The 18,904-nt window shown below is 40.1% G+C and overlaps 2 protein-coding genes across 3 annotated transcripts; both read left to right on the top strand.

Annotated features, from left to right (window-relative positions):
* The first annotated feature begins 2,547 nt into the window (after positions 1 to 2,547).
* LOC134621011 (fizzy-related protein homolog) lies at positions 2,548 to 9,696 on the top strand. Of its 2 annotated transcripts, none has more exons than XM_063467400.1 (14): positions 2,548 to 2,701; positions 4,071 to 4,171; positions 4,480 to 4,599; positions 5,186 to 5,249; positions 5,348 to 5,475; positions 5,581 to 5,663; positions 5,745 to 5,928; positions 6,022 to 6,087; positions 6,171 to 6,273; positions 6,427 to 6,611; positions 6,718 to 6,951; positions 8,700 to 8,804; positions 8,892 to 8,984; positions 9,067 to 9,696. In XM_063467400.1, exons 2-14 carry the CDS (start codon positions 4,112 to 4,114, stop codon positions 9,106 to 9,108), a joined length of 1,467 nt encoding a protein of 488 aa, XP_063323470.1. In that variant the 5' UTR covers positions 2,548 to 2,701; positions 4,071 to 4,111; the 3' UTR covers positions 9,109 to 9,696. The 2 variants fall into 2 exon arrangements, with proteins under 2 accessions (XP_063323470.1, XP_063323469.1); XM_063467399.1 differs by having other exon boundaries at positions 5,345 to 5,475.
* Positions 9,697 to 10,801: 1,105 nt separating this feature from the next.
* haus5 (HAUS augmin-like complex, subunit 5) lies at positions 10,802 to 18,568 on the top strand. Its single transcript, XM_063467005.1, has 20 exons — positions 10,802 to 10,871; positions 10,960 to 11,083; positions 11,166 to 11,228; positions 11,426 to 11,458; positions 11,591 to 11,615; positions 11,741 to 11,864; positions 12,519 to 12,678; positions 12,770 to 12,863; positions 13,167 to 13,258; positions 13,342 to 13,396; positions 13,502 to 13,629; positions 13,734 to 13,815; positions 14,500 to 14,654; positions 14,906 to 15,068; positions 15,237 to 15,317; positions 15,452 to 15,597; positions 15,756 to 15,852; positions 17,047 to 17,185; positions 17,338 to 17,470; positions 18,362 to 18,568. Exons 2-20 carry the CDS (start codon positions 10,986 to 10,988, stop codon positions 18,462 to 18,464), a joined length of 1,971 nt encoding a protein of 656 aa, XP_063323075.1. The 5' UTR covers positions 10,802 to 10,871; positions 10,960 to 10,985; the 3' UTR covers positions 18,465 to 18,568.
* The last annotated feature ends 336 nt before the right edge of the window (positions 18,569 to 18,904 follow it).

The raw sequence follows: 18,904 nt of genomic DNA, 5'->3' as shown, positions 1-18,904 counted from the left end.
CCACTTTATTGTATGGAGGGAGGCGGTGGCAGAAAAGTACTTTCAGCAGTGTGTTTGGATGAGCATGCAACATTCAAACACACACACACACTCACTTTATGACTCTTATAATCCTGTTACAATATAATCTAGAACAGGACAGTGGGACACGCAAGCTGTCAGGTCTAAAAATACACCCAGACTCTCTTAAAACAAGACCAGGCTTCAGATTTGATTAGACGATCAAATATTTCATTGTGAGTCACTCCATCTGCATTTTTTTTCTCAGAAGCGCGATCTTACTTGTTTCAGCAGGGTTTGTAGCAGACAATGAGCCCCAAATAGAAAGTGAAGACACAATACCACCTTATATTAAGCATCCAATTTACTGACTGTTGTTCAGTAAGATGTTACACTACAGGTTTGTGCTGGAAAAATGAAGGCAGAGAGGATATTTCTTCTTAACATAATGTTAGGTCATCATAGTTGAAGCTTTTATTTCTACAGCTGAATTTCCCAGCGCTGGACCAGCAGAGTACTCGTACTTTGTTATTGATTTCATCATCTGCCTCCATCCCTGGTATTCTCTTCTGTCACACCAACCCTCTGCATGTCCACCTGTGCTGCATCCATGGATCTTCTCTGTGGTCTTCCTCTTTTCCTCCTTATTCAGCATTCTTTGTCCAATAACGCCAATATCCCTCCTCTAAACAGTTTGAAAGTAGATCTTCAGAAGCTGAAACCACTGACTTTACTGAAGTTTGTGATCGGCTTTCATTAAAAATGCGTAAAATACTTTCATTTGCTTACTGTGATATGTGGATACAAAAAAATCCAGAGACTGTTAACTTCTATTAACTTCTTTGTGGTGATCGTGATCGACTACAACTGGTAGTTTTTTGTTGCCTGCATGAGAAGGATTTGTTTGAGAGCACTCAGTAGATTCACTGATACTCAGAACAATGTGAAAGTCCAAAAAACTGTAGGCCGAGAAAAGTACATTTATACAAGTTGGAAAAAAATCTCTTGGAGCCGTCTCCAAACAACTGCAGATTCCAAGATTAACAAATTCAAACAGTTACGTGTAAGTATAAATTATTTAAATGTGTCACCACTTTGCCAAGGTGGAAGGAAGAAGACCCAAGTGAGAGGTGATTGGTTAGGGTGTTTAGGAACGATCCAGGAACCACCAAGGCTCCAGTCTGCCATGAACTGAAAACTGCTGGAACACCAGAGTCACTGTCACCAATGGAGCCAGTTACACATCACCAGGGACTGAGAGGGTGCCGACGGAGAAAGAAGCCCCTGCTCCAAAATCAACACCTTTAAGCTCAACTGAAGGGTCCCCACTGCCCACTTTGATACACAAAATACCTCCTGGAGAAAGGTTTTAAGGCCTGATGAGCTGCAATTGCAAGAGGTATGTTTGGAAGAATAAAAGCGAGGTGTCCGAACCTTAGAACACTGTAGCAGCTGTCAAAGATGGTGGTGGTAGCATCATGCCCTGGGTGGGACTGCTACACTGCAAAAAGTGGATGGAATAATGAAGAAGGAGGAATCTTTACCTCCAGTCCACATCCAGACAGTTGAAACTGGGACACAAGTGGGTGTTTAAACACAGCAGTGATCTAAAGCACACATCAAAACTGGTTGTAGGCTGACATTAACATCTGGAATGGCCTTCTCAAAGACCCGACCTCAACCCTACTGAAAGTGGACTACGCTTGGTCCATACCAGGAAGAGTGGTCAAACGTCCAGCCAGGAATATGCCAGAAGTGTCTGGTCAGGGTGTCTATTTGTACAATTTTGTCCCTGTGTATAAAAAAAAAATTGTGCACCCAGTTTTTTAAGAGTTATTAAAATTAAATACTGCTATTATTGCTGTGCGATGTATGTTTTTAGTTTTATTTTCCCAGTATTTTGTGCAAGTGTTCTTCTTTTCTTTTTTAAATAATGTATATAAATTTCTCTTATATTCTTAAGTGTACATAGATTCTTTTCATACCCTAGATTTAGATTTATTTGTTATTTATATTGTACAATCAATGGCGAATAAAAGCACCAAAATTATATTCTGATGTGCACTAACTGGTGTATGTGCTGAATGACAATAAAGTGGCTATTTATTCTGTTCTATTCTTCTAAAGATGTATGGCGTGAACATCTATCTATCTATCTATTGGTCTAGTGCTCCCTCTATACTTGAAACGTGGGTATTACAAGTAACTGAAACACAATAGCAGGAGGTGTTCGCTTTTAATGTTTTTATTTAAGTTTGAGCTGCATCAGAAGTTCCCAGCATGACTCATGTTGATGTTAAACTGCTTCCAGTTTAATATTTTGGACCATTTGGTGAGACTAATTTATGACAACACTTTAACTGTAGCACAGATATTGGGATAAATATAACATCCTAATTGTGTTAGTTTTTATCCACGATCAGTACTTTTAAAACACTTCTTTTTCCCGGTAGTTGACTCCAGTATCCAAGCTTACAGCATCCTGCTTGCAGCAATAAATATGGACACTTCCGTGTTATGATGTACGTCACCGGAGTGACACAAAACTCCCACAATGCAATGTCACGTAGACCTCAGCTAAACAACAACAAGCCGCATCTGAGCCTGAATGGTTTTAAATAGCCGGTCCGGATCGTCTGCTCGCCGGGCTGTCCCCGCTGTTTCTGTCCGGAGGTGGTCTGCCGGAGCTGGCTCGTTTTAGGTATGCTGTCCCCACAAATATGAGCGGATAGCCCTTAGCTAAGTAAGCTAACGGTAGTTATCATTGCCTGCTTCTAATTTAGCACAAATAAGCGTCTTTGAAGACATTTAGCTACAAATGAATCTGTAAAGCATGTTAGATTCTCGTAACTGGTTAATAATGAGTTGTGCTGTCACCCTGAGGTAATTAGTGCTTTTGAAACTAGCACTGATTTGGTGTAGTTGAGGCTAAATGTTCTGGTTATTTAAAGTTGAGTAATCGATTTGTTTTGCAGTGCACAGTTAGCAGGTGAACACTAAAACTGCTGCTTTTAAATAGCCTGCTACAACATCAAGATAGCGATTTAACAATATTTTTTTAAAAAATAACTTCTTGCTTTTATAATTTTAAAACTTAAATCAGAAAAACACCCAGTCTTTACTCTAATTTTCTGACTGCGTCCACCTAAAATGTGACCACAAAAACGAAACAAAGCAACAAAAGAAAAAGTGGGCACGATATAATTCTCAAGCCATCATGGTCCTCCTGCTCGACCATCCCAGATTTACCTAAAAGTTTTATGCTCCAAATTGTGGTAATATATACAGATTTCTGTCAAGTTTAAAGCTTCATTTATAAGATGCTTTTCTAGATAATTATATTAGAAAAAATGGGATTTCCAGCAGGTTTGTTCACACTTTGAAATCTGAGGCAATGTTTGAACTTGGACAGCTCAAAAAGTATTAAAGATAAAAGTCTGATGAATCCTTTGGGCTTTCTTACCATAAAAATTAACCACTAATTAGGGACGGGTACTTTAAAAGTGTCAAAGCGGTGCTGTGAAGTCCCGTGTTTGAGCACAAACTAATACATTCACATTGCAAAAGAGTGATCATTTCCAAACAGTATAAAGTCATACTTCACAGTAATGCAAAATAAAACATGTAGAACACTTTTAACTTGAAATTCTTCATCAAAATCTCCATATTTCTACTCAACTGTGATGCTGGATTGAGTAAATATGACAAAAACAAAAATGTCAGCACATAGTGTGATACAAATAAAACACCATCCTGGAGTTTTCAGATGGTACTCTATAGGACTGCCTGTTTTTTGTTCAACTTTAGATTTTTTTGATGTGTTGGTTCAAAATTACATATCTTGATTTATTTTTATGGTAGGGGTGGACTATTGTAAAATCTAAATATCTTAAAACACAAAAATTTCACAGCGTTCATTTTATATATCCAAAACCTGGTCCATAAAAACTTTTAGGCAAAGATTGTGGTTGCAAAGAAAGTGTTATCACAATGAGATGATTTTAAATTGTTGCCCCAATCTCGATTAAACTGCTTGTTTATTTATTAACTCCCTTGTTTGTGTTGCACAGCTGTGTCCTCCCACTCTGCGGTTGAGGGTTCAGGGTCCAGGATGGATCCCGACTATGAACATCGCCTCCTACGCCAAATTAACATCGAGAATGACAACTTTGTGAGTCGTTCGCTTAGTTTCTCCTCCTCTTCCTAGTTTTCATCCTTAATAATATGATAAAGTGTCATTTTTTCCATCCCTTCATCTGATTTGAAATTTGCTTTATTAATTTATTCATTGTAGAGAATTATTCTTTTATCTACTCAGAAATTGTAACCACATTGGCTGTAGTATGGGAACTTAATAAAGATGTGCATCAGTGCTGAATGTGTGACATGATTAAGTTGGATCTTAGATGACGTAATCACTAACCAAACCTCTATGTGTTCATAAACTAACATACTTAATGATAAACGTTTGTGTTGCAGAAACTGCAGAACAGTCGGACACCCGCCGGCTCCCCATTGTCCTCGCCCACTAAGCTTGGAGACCGATTCATACCTACCAGAGCGGGGGCAAACTGGAATATCAACTTTCACAGGATCAACGTGAGACTGTGTTTTAAGTGCAAGTTTTTGGGTTTTTGTAAGAGAGCTGTGTGGACACACCCAGTGGTTCATGTTTTAATTTTGACGTTGTGGAAAAATACTGAGCACATCCAGATTGTGTTTTTTTATTTTGTCACTTTAAGTTTTTCAAAAATTCTTGAAAGAACATCACAGAGCACTTCTGTGTTTTATTTAAGCAGTGAACATAGCCGACAGTCAGAAAACTGTCTCAATGTCCACAGACTTAGAAAGACTTATGAAGAAGAATTATGACCTAACTGGGATTCCAGTGTTTTGTGAAAATATGAATTTCTGCTGATGAGGTTGCTCCTCTCTGGGCTTTGACAGCAACTTCATGAATTAGTGGAAATTAAATAGTCGTGTAAGTCGGCTGGTTCGGGTTATGGAGGGAAAACTCAGATTTCCTGTTTCATATTTTCTAAAGTTGTGATGTTTGTTTTCCAAATGTTTAAAATGGTAAAGACGAAGACGAACCCTTGAATGGTGATTGATTGGTTTGCTGTATGAAATAATTTACAGTGTAAATGTTATAAATTGATCAATAACCTTCATGATTTATGCGCAGGAAAATGAGAAGTCACCGACTGTGAACAAAAAAACAAAGGATGCCTCTTCTGATAATATCAAAGGTGAATATGTTTTGAAATTGTCAAAATTTAGCTGTTTCCTTGTTATTCTTTTATATCTGCACATGAATCAAATATCACTGCTGTCGTCGCTGTAGCAGACGGGCTGGCCTACTCTGCTTTGCTGAAGAATGAGCTGTTGGGAGCAGGAATAGAAAAGATCCAAGATCCCCAGACGGAGGACAGACGTCTGCAATCGTCCCCGCCCGAGAAGAGGAGTCTCTTCTCTGTATGGAAGTCTCAGATTCTCTCGGTCATCTTGCACTGTTAGCGCACCATGTTTGTGCTCTAATCAGACCTCTGTTTGCTCTAATGATGCACGTTTGCTTTTCAGTACTCACTCAACACCAAAAGCTTGTCATCAGAAGACGGCACCAACATCTCTCCCTACTCGTTATCACCCGTCAGCAATAAAAGGTAAGAGTGCTGTTTGAGCTCTAGAGTTTGAGATCATCCCTACACTTTGGAGTCACGTTATACCTGAACTTCCTGTTGCAGTCAGAAGTTGTTGCGTTCACCAAGGAAGCCAACTCGCAAGATCTCCAAGATTCCCTTTAAAGTCTTGGACGCTCCAGAGCTGCAGGATGACTTTTATCTTAACCTGGTGGACTGGTCGGCTCTCAATATGCTCAGTGTGGGGCTGGGCACGTGTGTTTACCTGTGGAGCGCATGCACCAGCCAGGTACCGATACTGGAGTGTATATTTCTGTTTGTTGTTGCTGTTTATATCGTTGCTGTGCTGTGCAACAGTGACTCACTAGCTAAATGTCCTCAGGTGACCAGGCTGTGCGATTTGTCAGTAGAGGGCGACTCTGTCACATCAGTCGGATGGTCTGAAAGGGTAAGCACACGTAGCAGACTACTGTCAAAAAAACCTGTTAGTTGTTTTTTGTTATTAAGAAGATGCTTTGCACTTTGTTTTAGGGTAACCTTGTAGCTGTGGGAACTCACAAAGGCTATGTTCAGATCTGGGATGCTGCTGCTGGCAAAAAGCTTTTTGCCTTGGAGGGCCACACAGCCAGAGTTGGTGAGTTAGTGTGATCGTGGCTTCAGAAATGATCCTAAAGGAATACTTGAAAAATCAGCCAGGATAAAGTTGAGACATCTTGGAGGTCATTAAAGCGGAGCACCTAAGACTGTGTCTAAGCTGAGGCTTAAGTTACAGTTACTCTGATTACAGGAGCTCTGGCTTGGAACGCCGACCAGTTGTCTTCGGGAAGCCGAGATCGTATGATCCTCCAACGAGACGCGCGGACGCCTCCGCTCCAGTCAGAGAGGCGCCTGCAGGGACACAGACAGGAAGTGTGCGGTTTGAAGTGGAGCACTGACCACCAGCTGCTCGCCTCTGGCGGCAATGACAACAAGGTAGAGTTTTTTTTGTTTGTTTTTTTTTTGTAATATTTTATCAACCACAAAGACTGTATGGATTTGCTTTGCTCACTGATGATGAGTGTTCGATTTGTGGTCTTAGCTGTTGGTGTGGAACCACTCGTCGCTCAGTCCCGTGCAGACGTACACCGATCACCTGGCTGCAGTTAAAGCCATCGCCTGGTCCCCCCATCAGCACGGCCTGCTGGCCTCGGGCGGCGGCACCGCCGACCGCTGCATTAGATTTTGGAATACCCTGACATCGCAGCCGCTGCAGTGTATGGACACCGGCTCTCAGGTCTGCAACCTGGCCTGGTCCAAACATGCTAATGAGCTGGTAAGAGACCCCACATGCACAGTGGATTTGCTGTCCGTGGATTTATCACCATTTGTAATAGTAAAGACACTGATTAAAAATGTAGGTCAGCAGTGATGCGTTAAGAGCATTTTTTGAAGTCGATTGAATAAATGTACAGAGCTGTTCTGATTGGCCAGCTCCAGGGGCTTCTGCATGGATCGACCTCAGCTCTATAATCATGAGTGAGGGAGATTAAAACTCTGTTTTGTTGCATGCAAAATTAGCGTAAACCTACGAGTGCAGAATGAATCCTGTTTTGTGTGTTTTATTGAAAATGACAAACTTCACAATTAAGAATAGCTGCAAAATTACTGATTTGTCGTTTCTGGGCCCAAGACTGGCAAGTAGGTGAGTCTTACTGTCATATAAGGTAACTGTCATGTTTGATTTAATGTGAACTTTAAATACACAGATAAAGAGATTAATCATTTTGTATTAGTGATGAGCAGGATGACAGATTCTGTCAGGCAGGAGTCTCATACTTTAGTCTTCATCAGTCATACTCTTTATTAAGGACGTGATTTATATCTTTAGTGATTCCCCCCCCCCCCTCCCCCCCCCTCCCCCCTCCTCCCCCCTCCTTCTCCCCCACTCGATCACTGACTCTTCAGATATCTTCTGGGGGGAAGATGGATGGAGCATGCTAATCATCTTTCCAGCCCTTTTAATGACATTTTAAATTTGTGATCCGAGCTTGACACAAAGGTTATCCGTTATGGAGAATGGGTTCAACAGTTACCCCATAAAACGGTAACATAATGGTTTGGACATGTGCAGAGGGAAGGATAGTGGAAGACTACAGAGAAGGTTCGTGGATGCAGTGAAGGAGGAAATGCAGAGGGTTAGTGCAGCAGAGGAGGATGCTGGGGATAGGCTGAGAGGGAGGCAGATGATCTGCTGTGGCGACCCCAAAAGAAAGAAGAGGTTTTCAAAGATTAATCTCTCTGTTAATTCAGCTATATCGCCTTTACATACTGTGATGGCCAAACCCATGACTGCACTCTAAAAGTCAGTAACTCTTATGTATTCTTTATTTCTTCATTCAAAATAACACACTTTAGTTTGCAGTAAGTTTATTGTTTGATTTGGATACATTTGTTTGTAAGTGCGCACATTTAGTTTGCTTATGTTTTTATACCAATTTATTTCTGATTCTTGGTTTGATTTTTGTATAATCTTTGTCTGGCCACTCTCACCGATCGTGGCAGGTAAGAAACGGGTAAAGGAAACAAAAGGTGGTGTCCGGAGTTTAAAGCAGTGAGATGCATAGATTGGATGATTGGACCGCACCACCAATTCCTGCTGAAGAGGGAGAATGTGTGTTTTCTTTAATTAAATGTTTGAGTTTAGGGTTTAGTTGTTTTGATTTTCTTCTTTGGTGTTTAGTTTATTAACAAACTAGACTGCTGCATCGTTTTGTGGTTTGTGATTGTGTTTTGTTTACTTACTCCTGTTGTGTCATAGTGGTCTGATCAGCTATTATATGTTTGTCATTTCCTGTTTAGGTCACTTATGTTTGTTTGGTTTGTTGAGGTCACAGTTCACTGTTTCTTTGACTTCTTTCATGAACTCAACATTTACTGTTTGTAAATTGAATTTTTTAGGTTAAATAAATGAAAACCCATTTTCTGATCATTCCTGTGACTCCTGCTTTTTCAGCTCGGTCCATCACACATACACAAACTAGAGTTCACTGTTAAAAGCAAACAAATGCTTTTCTTTTTCAGGTAAGCACCCACGGATACTCTCAGAATCAAATCTTGGTGTGGAAATATCCAGCTCTCACTCAGGTGGCCAAGCTTACAGGACACTCCTACCGAGTGCTCTACCTGGTCAGTCTGTTGTTTTTTTTTTTCCATTGATAATATAAATAAGAACATTATTAAGATAAAATTCTAATGACTTGTTGTACTCTTTAGGCCATGTCTCCAGATGGTGAGGCGATTGTGACGGGAGCTGGAGACGAGACTTTACGCTTCTGGAACGTTTTCAATAAAACGCGCTCGACAAAGGTGAGAAAGCATTAACAACAAACCCCGCCCATTTTAATACCTGCTGAAAACATTAACCAAGTTTCTTCGTTTTTTGTTTCAGGAATCTGTATCAGTTTTAAATCTCTTCAAGAGGATACGGTGACTTTAAGCACCTTTTTTAAAAGAAATAAAATCCTGCCATCATCGGCGGATAGCTCATCCGCCTGGTGCTAAAGACAAAGTACAATCAGAGGCTTATTGTGAGTTTTCTTTTCACAAAGGCAATGACGGCAACACCTAGTTTTAGTTTTATTTTTTAAAATTGTGTGAAAAATTCTTTTGCACCTGCTGTGAGTGTATTATTTTTATTATATGCTTAAAAAATGTAAAAGTGGGTGTTTTTTTTTTTTTTTTTCCTTTTTTGTCAGAATACAAAACTAGAAATCACAAGCCTTAAGAATATTGATATCATCTGAAATGTGTTTTGTTTACCTCAGATTTAATTTATTTAACACACTTATTATACAACAGACATTCAGAGACTTATTTTTACACCATTTCTCATAGGATGGAGGTTTGGAGTGATTTAATGACATGTTATACTATGAGTAAATAAAAAACCAAGCACCATGATTATTGTGACCTTTGGACTGTGGTTGAGAGGAGGTGACTGAGTACAAAAGTCTAATGCTGTGCATTTAGACGTGTACTGAATTGCTGATTATTTGCAGTAAAACAAATAAAAGATACTCAGGAGCCACTTTCTGACTTTGTGTATATTTATTTATTTATTTTTCACAACTTGTACAGCATGGACAGAAAACCCGCCAATGCATTCAGAATTGTTATAATTTCTTTGCGGCATAAATTGAACAAGCTACTGGAAACATTCCTCAGAGATTCCGGTAAACTTGTTGCAGTGTTTAAGAAAAAACAAACAGTTTTAGATCATTCGAGTTTTGTGATGTGGCACATTATCCTCCCCAGAAGCAACCATCAGAAGATGAGTACACTGTGGTCATAAGGGAATATGGTCAGCAGCAGAACTCAGGTAGGCTGTCACATTTAAGTGATGCCCGGTGTGCCGAGATGCTATTCCTCACACCATCACACCACCATCAACCAGCCTGAACCACTCGCACAGGGCAGGGCGATGCCATGCTTTCATGTTGTTTGCACCAAACTCTGACTTTACCGTGTGAATGTGAAAGCAAAAATTGAGCCTGATCAGACCGGACAAAGTTTTACCGAGCTTTTGTTGTTCACGTTTGATGAGCCAGTATGAATTAAAGCCTCAATTTCCTGTTCCTGGCTGATAGGCACATAGTATGGTCTTCTGCTGCTGTAACTCATCTGCATTCAAAGGTGCTCTTCTGCATCTCTTGGGTGAAACCAGTTGTATTCCCTTGACCTCTGACATCAACACAGCAAATTCAAAGTCACTTAAATCACCTTTCGTCTCCATTCTGATGCTTGGTTTGAACTTCAGCAGGTTGTCATGAGCATGTATATACACCAAATGTCCCTGATTAGATGTCATGTGAGTAGCAGATTAGATTTTGGGGTTAAACAGTGCAATAAATAACATGACAAACATCTTTTAAATCATCTCCACATTTAGAAATAAAAAAATGAATATTGGCTTCTGGATCATTACATGATTTTCATCATGTGAGATGTTTGTGTAAAATCAAAGCTAAGGCACAGTCTGTGCTGATGACAGCAAATGGCTGTAGTTGTGATTGCTCTCCAATCCAGCAGGTGGCGGTACTTCTCCTTTTCCTCTTCCTCTGTGGTCGTTGATCGGAAATGCTGTTGACAGGCGGGAACTTGAAAGTTTGAGTAGGTTTAGGTTAAAAAATATTCCCGTTTTATCACCGTAAACTGTTTTTATTGAATTAAAGAGGCATCTTTCGTGGGAGCACGGTAAGTTGGAGGGACATCTATGAATTACTTGAACTCATTAAGCTAACTACGCTGGCTGATGATAATAGTCTCCTGTTGTTGTTTCTAGCTTTAGCTTTAGCTCGTTACGTCAGGATGGCAGATAGAAATCTTGTTCAGGACTTGAAACGCTGGGCGACAGAGGAGTTTGGGCTGTCCCCGGACAGACTGCCTAATGACAGCTATTTTAAAACGTAGGTATCTACACTTATATTACCTGTCATCAATGTTATTACCTAACTTTTTAGCCTTGAACTAATGTTGATTGTTTTCCAGACTCTGTGTTGGGACGGGGAAGTCGATATGGAAATATGTCATCCAGCATGTTTTCCAGCAAAGGTGAGACTTTGTTCTCGCTTGCTTTTTGTTTTGTTTTTTAAACCTTTTGATCACTAAATTGTAACGAGAGCACGGCTCATTTCCTGTCCTCAAACATTTACTCAGGACTCTGGTTCATTACAAAAGAAAAAACATTTGCATGAATGGCCTGTTTTCTAAAATAAACTGCAATCTCTGAATGATTTCTGTCTTTTTAGGAATGTGAGGATCATGCGCGGCAATCTTCAGTGGTATCCTTTTTGGTCTTCACTTGATTTGCAAAGCTTCCAGCTTCTTTCCAACAGACTTTAAATTTCACCGGGAACTGAATGTTACCTTTCATTGTTATTTATTTGCTCTGTTATCCTTGACATTGTTATTAGGTATAAATCGCTTCAAGACAAAGAGGTATGCTGCAGCTTATTTCTTTTCCCCAGCAGTTATAATTTAGTTTAATTGTTAGTGATTGCACTTCACAAAGTGGAGTTTCTGTAAAAGCTATGTTTGTGTTTACTGGTGTGCGGTCTTGTCAGGCTGAGGGCCAGAGTGAGGCTGCAAGGCGTAAAGATCTCCAGAAGAAGATAGAGCAGCTGAAAGAAGAGATTAGTCACCTGGACTCTCAGATGAGCGTTACAGAGGAGCAGATGGCCACACAAGGTTAGTCCATCATATACACTGTGGGCTGGACTTCCAGCCATCCCGCCATAATTTTCCTCCAGTCAAGGTTGTGAGGGGACTGGAGCCTATCCTGCTGAGTGACACGCAGTGCACATTGGACACTAACACAAAGAGATAGACAACCGATCATCCTCACATTCACACCTATGCTCAATTCAAAATCATCAGTTAAGCTACCGTGCATGTCTTTGGACTCGGCAGGACTCATTTGGGAATAACTGTGTTAACACAGTTTTGTTTTAAAACACCTATGAAGTTGATGTGTTGTCACTACTTTGATTAGATGCAAACATGTCTGATGTTGTGTATATGTTTTGTTTTGTTTTTTGAAAATGTACTGAGTTACACCTTGTGATTGTTTTCTTATATAAAGATAAAATAATTAAAGTTAAAATGGGAGAAGTTCTGAAAAAATATCTTTTTCACACATTTCACATGGTGACAAGTTCAGCTCAAATATATTAGTTATACCACAAAGGGCTGAAAAGGTTGAATCGGTGATATCAGTTTTCTCAACTTAATTTACATGGCTGTGAAAAGATCTTTCTTCTTTAACTTTTGTTGAGGGTGAACGGCAGAAATGGTTTTTGCCATTTGCGTTTAATAGCTGCATTTTCTGCTGTGATTACACAGAGAACTCTATCAGTCGAACCTGGGCCCAGGTGGAAGACGGCCAACGCAGAGAGCTGCTGCTTCAGGCTTTCAGGCAGCGCAGCATCTCGAGCCGCAAGGATCTTTCTGATGATGTGCAACAGATCAGTGTGCACTGCCAGGCTCTGGAACAGATGGCCAGGTAAGACAAAACATTTACTAATACATTTTAAGTGAAAAAGAGCCGCGATGCCTTTTACACGTTTTTCTTTTTGTGTGTGTGTTTATTGCAGAAAAGCAGAAATTGAAGTGCTGTTTGATAAATCTTCTTGCAACAGAGACAATGACAACCTCAATGTCAAAGTGGCAACAGAGGCACAAGTTCTGGTAAAACATGCCCAAATCTGTATTTTACTTTAAAATTTAGAATGTTTATCAGACAGAAATAGCAAATATAGCCGCTTTGGAGGGACTCTGTGTGTTTTCTATCCATCAGACAGACATTCAGACTTGGGGCCAATTTATAGTTACCAGTTAACCCAACATTACTTCACCTAACCTTACCTGATGTATGCTGGGAGAAATGTTAACATTCGCACAAATCTGGAATCAGTTGCTTACCGAGGCAACTGTAGCATATCAGCTGTTGACTTCATGAAATCATCCATTACTTTTGTTTTCTTTCTTTAGCGTGATGTGAGAGAGCTGTGTGACGACAGGGTCCACTTCTATCAGTCTTTACAAGAGTGTGAATCGAAAACACAGCACTCTGCAGCCACACAGTAAGGACCGCAGACTGTACTCGATTTAAGTTATTCAGCTTTTAAAATTTATTTATTTTTGTGTTTGTTTGTTTTCCCTGTAGTATGACCCGTGAGCAGAGGACTGCTGTATTCCAGTACTGGCTGAGTGCTGTTGAGGTTGGTGTGTTTGTGTCTGATTTTACAAAATATTTTTGTATTTGTGTTAACACTGTCTTTAATTTTGACTTTGCGTTAACACGCTGTTGCTTGTTGTGTCACCAGAACGTGTTGGGTGCTTACCCTCCAAACCATGTTCTATCAGCGCTGCAGTATTTGGCTTCAAGAGAGCAGAAGGTATTGGAGGAGAAACTGTCGTCTCTGGACGTGACACGGGATGTAACAGCTCTGCAGTAAGACAGTGATTGGGATCTTTCATTTCACGTCATGCTTCCAGATTTCCGATTTCCAGTGTAATGCATTTTAAAAATGTATTGATTTATTTTTTGGCATGCAGGTTCCGCTATGAAAGCGATCACCTTCTGGATATGTCAGCAGAAGAGGAAAATGAGTTACCACCAGTTAAAACCCTCTTAGAGGTGCGGTCACATTGCAGTATACCAATAGTAACGCAGACGAAACCATGTTCATACCACCATGATGAAAAATAGCACACCCCCTGTTAATTCTAACAGTTTACATATCAGGACATAATAAAGATAATCTGGTCCCTACCTGGTCTTAAAATGAGGTAAATACAAACAATAGCACATGTCATATTAAACCATATCATTGTTGATTTAACAAAAACTAATCCAAAATGCAGAAACACTGTCAAAGGTTAAACACACCATATGATTCAATAGCTTGTAGAACCAGCTTTAACAACAATAACTTGAAGTAGCTGTTTTGTATTTTTGATCTTGTGGTGAATTTACTGGGATGTCCTCTCCTGTGAAGGGTATCATGAATAATCTTTCTCACTGTAGGATAATTGACTTTAAATTGTTTGGGAAGGGACCTATAAACCCTCATGAGTAGCAACAGTGGTAGCACATACCTGAACCGCAAAGTGCCAAAAGTTCTGCTTCTATAGTGGTGCTCACATTTGCTGATGATCAGGTAATGAAATATACAGAAGCAGTAAGAGTGGACATATTTTTTCATACATTTTTCACACATTATGTCCTGATACATAAAATCTTGATCGAATCATGATCATGATCAGGAATCTGCGATTGGTAACTTTTTATGCATGGACTCTCATGTGATTGTTGCTGCAGGCTGTTTGGGAAGAAGTGGAGCAGAGCTTGGTGGAACTGGCCCAGACTCGCTCCAGAGTCCAGCAGCTCAAAAACCAGCTGCAAAACCGTAAGAAGGACGCTGAGCTCGAGGTGTCCAGTATTAGAGATGAGCTCCAGGATGATTCCTTGGCACTGTAAGTTCATTCCAATTCACTCTCTGCTTTTTTTTGCAGTACTGCAACTTGGGAGCTGGGGGGGGTCCAACAAACAGCCACTGTTATTGTTGTTTTTATCTGAATGATACAATGTTTTTAAACTTTGTATTTACACCCTGTTTGAAAACAGCTATGTGTTCATTTTAATTAGTGGTAATATCTTTAGAGGCAATAATTTTGTCTCGTCTTCTACTTATGCTTTTTATTTTCCTTGCGCTCTGAACTGTTAGATCAGCTCTCGAGGTGGAACTGCAGTGTGTGATGCAGGCAGCCGCCAGGGATTATATCAGAGACCGCTGCATCCAACTTGACCAACATGCCCAAAGTCGACAGGAGGCGCTAAGAAGCCTTCGCAGCGGGTGGCAGAGCATACTGGACTTCAGACAACTAGTGGTGAGAGTTGACAGACAATATTTTTGGATGAAATATTTTCTACATGCATTATATATTGTAGATCTGTTTTCTAGATGTCTTATGGTTGCTAGGTGTGAGGAGACTGACTTTTTGTCAGCATTTGTCACATCATAAAAATAATCATGTTCTGCTTTCTTGTCTTTGCAGCTTCTCAGACAAGAGCAGATCAGAGGTCTGATTAAGGGGAACTCGACAGCTAAGACGCAGCTGATTCATCTTCACAGAGAGGTCAGGATCAATGACAGTGAAATATGTTTGATGAGAGGCTTCAGTCTGGGGTGAAAAACGAGAGAGACTAAAATTTAATTCTTATGTTTTTTTTGTAGCACTCTGAGGATTTTAATCTTTGTGTTTTGTCTCAGTTAGAGGAATTCATCCAGGCAAAACTAGTGCCACAGTTTGAAGATGTGACCACTGCAGCCAACAGTCTAAGGAACGCTGTGTCTAAGGAGGCCAGACAGATGGGAACAGTTTCACTTCTTTCACTGGACCGCAGAACTATCGAAGGGTATGAGCATGTTGCTTGGTATCCCTATATTTGCCTCGTTGGTGGTACATCTGTGGCCCCAGCTGCAGTGACTCAAAACAAAAACATATTTAATTGTTGTCCTTGTCCAGGGGTGACATTCGCTGACCAGAAATATAATTCCATTTTGTTTTGTTTAGTATGCAACGAATTCCTGCATCATGGTTGTCCATCCATCGCTTGCAGTCCCCGACCTTCAGCAGCGTGTGTCAGAGTCTGGCATTCCCTCTGTACAAGGTGAGTTTTGGCATATAATGTGTAAAGTGTTGCAGTTTTACTGTTTTCTCTTTGATTCGGCTCGCTCTCACGCTCATGTTTTGCTACGGTTGCAATCTGTTTGTGATGATATGGTGATTAATTAATGAAAATTGCAAATCTGTGTCCCTCCCTTACCATCTAAATACCACAGAAATTAATTTAATTACTTGCATTAAGAGCCCAGGCAGAAACTCACAGGTTTAAAACAGATTCTTTCACAAATTGCGACGTAGTTACTGCAGGTCAGCTGTTTATTGCAAATCGACAGGCAGTTAGAGTCCTCTCTTACAAATGAAGTTTCAAGATTCTTTATTTGTCACGTGCATGGTTATACAGGTATAACACGCAGTGAAATTTGACTTGACACGCTCCTCTGAACGCTCTGCAGACGAGCTCTTCTGTTCAGCTTGACTCCGAATGATTGCATCGTTCAGGCAAACTGTCCGTGTTCATAAATTAGACACCGCAGACAACCTTTGCAGTTACCTTGTGATTGAAGGTGGTTGCCAGAGTTTGAGAGTGTTGCACGCTCAAACTCAGAGCGTCCAGTTGGAGTTGGTTGCTTAACGCTTAAAAAAATTCAATGCAGTCACCGGGCAACCACTTCATTCTTTCTTCCTTCCTTCCTTCCTTTGCTGAAAGGAGGTTGCTATGATGATCTTACTTTAGTGTGACTGAGTCATTTGCTTCAGTAAAAGTAGATGTCAGTCAGTGGAGCATTGTTCTGAACTGGTGACACCATGATTTTTGTGTTGTATTATTTTAAAATATTCAAATTGTAATTTCAATCACTAAAACAAACAGTTTATTCAGTCCTGCTGCCTGGGTAATGGCCTCCAAAGAAATCTTCTAAAGGGACTTTGTGACCGTCTCACTATCCTAACATCACTTATGTTTTCCTGTGGATCTTTCTCAAATGATTTTCTACAAAATCAGTGTTTGCAGCCAATTCTTAAATGTGCCCTAAGTGATTGTAACGGGCTGTCACTGATCGATGCTGAACCCCTCACAACCAGGGATGATAAAAATTGCATCTTTGAAAGTCAGTTTCACTGAGCAGAAGGAAAATAGAGTTACATATACCAAAGCTGCTGGGAGGGGTCCTTTTTCACCGTTTTATTTTTCCTCATATATTGCATACTAGTAACTTTTTTGACTTTCTCTGACTTTCAGACTCCGGAGGAGTTGTGTTCCCGATCTCGCTCACAACAGCTTGAGCTGCGTTTTCTTCGTCAGTTACTTCAGCTTCACTCTGCCACTCTGCAGAAGATAAAAAAGGAAGCGGATCAGCTGGAGGCATCTGATCAAAAAGGTAACCAGGAGAACTTATTGAGAGCGTTTGCTTTAAACACAAATGAGGGCAGTGTTTGGTGTACACATACTTAATATGTTGAGAAATTTCCTCAAAAAATAAAATGCTCAGTGGATTTTTAGTAACATACTGCTGTCTGTCTGCACTCTTAGCTCTCCTGTCCAGAGTCATGGAGGAGGACCAAAAGCTTCTTAAGTCTTTGGTACCAAGAGTCCGAGGGCTCACTCACTGCTGTGCACAGGGCCTTTCTTATGGGGACCAAGTCAAAACCGCCATCTCTTATTGGTGAGACGCATCTTTTAAACCGATAACCTGTTATCATTATTATTTTAATTGCTGCTTAATCGAGATTTCTCCTTTCTAATCTGGGTGTATTTTTACAAATTGAGATCTGGGAATTACCTAGAGTGACACAGTTACCTGAACAACATCTGCAAGTGAATGGACGAGTTATCACTAAGAGAGCATGTTTTAAACACTCATCAGAACTACTTCCTGGTTTAACCTTTAGACAATACTAAGATTATTCGTGCACACTTTTGTATGTGTTTTTTCTTTCCAAATTTAAGTGATTTAGGCAGTTTTAATGATCTTTCATTGATTGTCTGACGAGGCTTTTGTTGCTGGAGTCCATTATGGAGCGATAAATGTACTTGCCATTTTTAACTACCAATGGATAAATTACACCTGGTCAGTGATTCTGATTATTATTGACTGACTGACATCTCATTATTCCAGAGTGAATATACAGTCTTGGACTAAAGCTTTTATTTTTTTTTTTTAAACTGGTGATCTTCTAGATTTTTTCTTTTTTTAAATGCAGAAGCTTAATCCAGGTACGGAAACTGGCTGATAGTGGTTTAATTCATCTAATTATAGTTTTGCAGCTCAAACTATTTTAAAAAAGACCAGCTTTCTTAATTCTTTGGTAGTAAACGAAGTCTTAAACCTTACTGTTAACTTGCCTATCTACAGACAGGTGATTACACCATTTCTAAATTACTTCATGGCTTGAATTAAAAAAACAAAAACAAACCCAAAACATTCATGCCAGTACATCTATCTGAGGCCAATATCTAACTGAATTTATTGGCTCTAATTATTTTCCATTCATGCCCTTGCTCAGTAGTCCAGCGTCTCATTCTCTAGTTAAATTCCCTGTTTTGTGTGTTGTAGGTGGGAAAGGCCAGCCCAGCATGTTCTTCCTGAGGTCAGTAAAGGAGGACTGACTTTTCAGCAGTGGTTACAAAGGTGGAAACTAGCAGCAAAGTCCCCATAGTTTAATACTATGATGGATTCCTTTCAGTGGTAGAATGAACACTGTGTTGTAGATATTTAATGCACAAATGGTGTTTGTTTGTTTTTTCTCTCATTTGTCATCATTACTCCTAATGTCTTACCATGTGTAAATCAGTCACTAATAAACCCTTTTGAAGCGAAATATTTGTTCCTTTCTTCTTTGCTTCCTCATATCCATTGAAGTTGTTTAAAACTGCCTCTGGCTCCTGCATTGGAAAACCAAGCTGAATCCATTGTGAATGCCCTCTGAATGAGCCGTAGGTGTCTATCAATAGCCCTGTATCGATCTTTCTCACAGTCGGCATTCGGTCCACCGTCGAGCTCCGTGGGCACCGTTGTGGAGTGTGCAGCCATCCTTTGCATGGAGTAGCGCTGCTCCTTTGTAGCAGTGAAGGGGGAGTGGAGCAATCTGATTCTTGT

Source organism: Pelmatolapia mariae, linkage group LG23 (assembly GCF_036321145.2).
Source record: "Pelmatolapia mariae isolate MD_Pm_ZW linkage group LG23, Pm_UMD_F_2, whole genome shotgun sequence".
In the NCBI taxonomy this organism is placed as follows: domain Eukaryota; kingdom Metazoa; phylum Chordata; class Actinopteri; order Cichliformes; family Cichlidae; genus Pelmatolapia; species Pelmatolapia mariae.
Note: the sequence above shows the minus strand (reverse complement) of the source record. Positions and strands in the feature narration are given on the sequence as shown.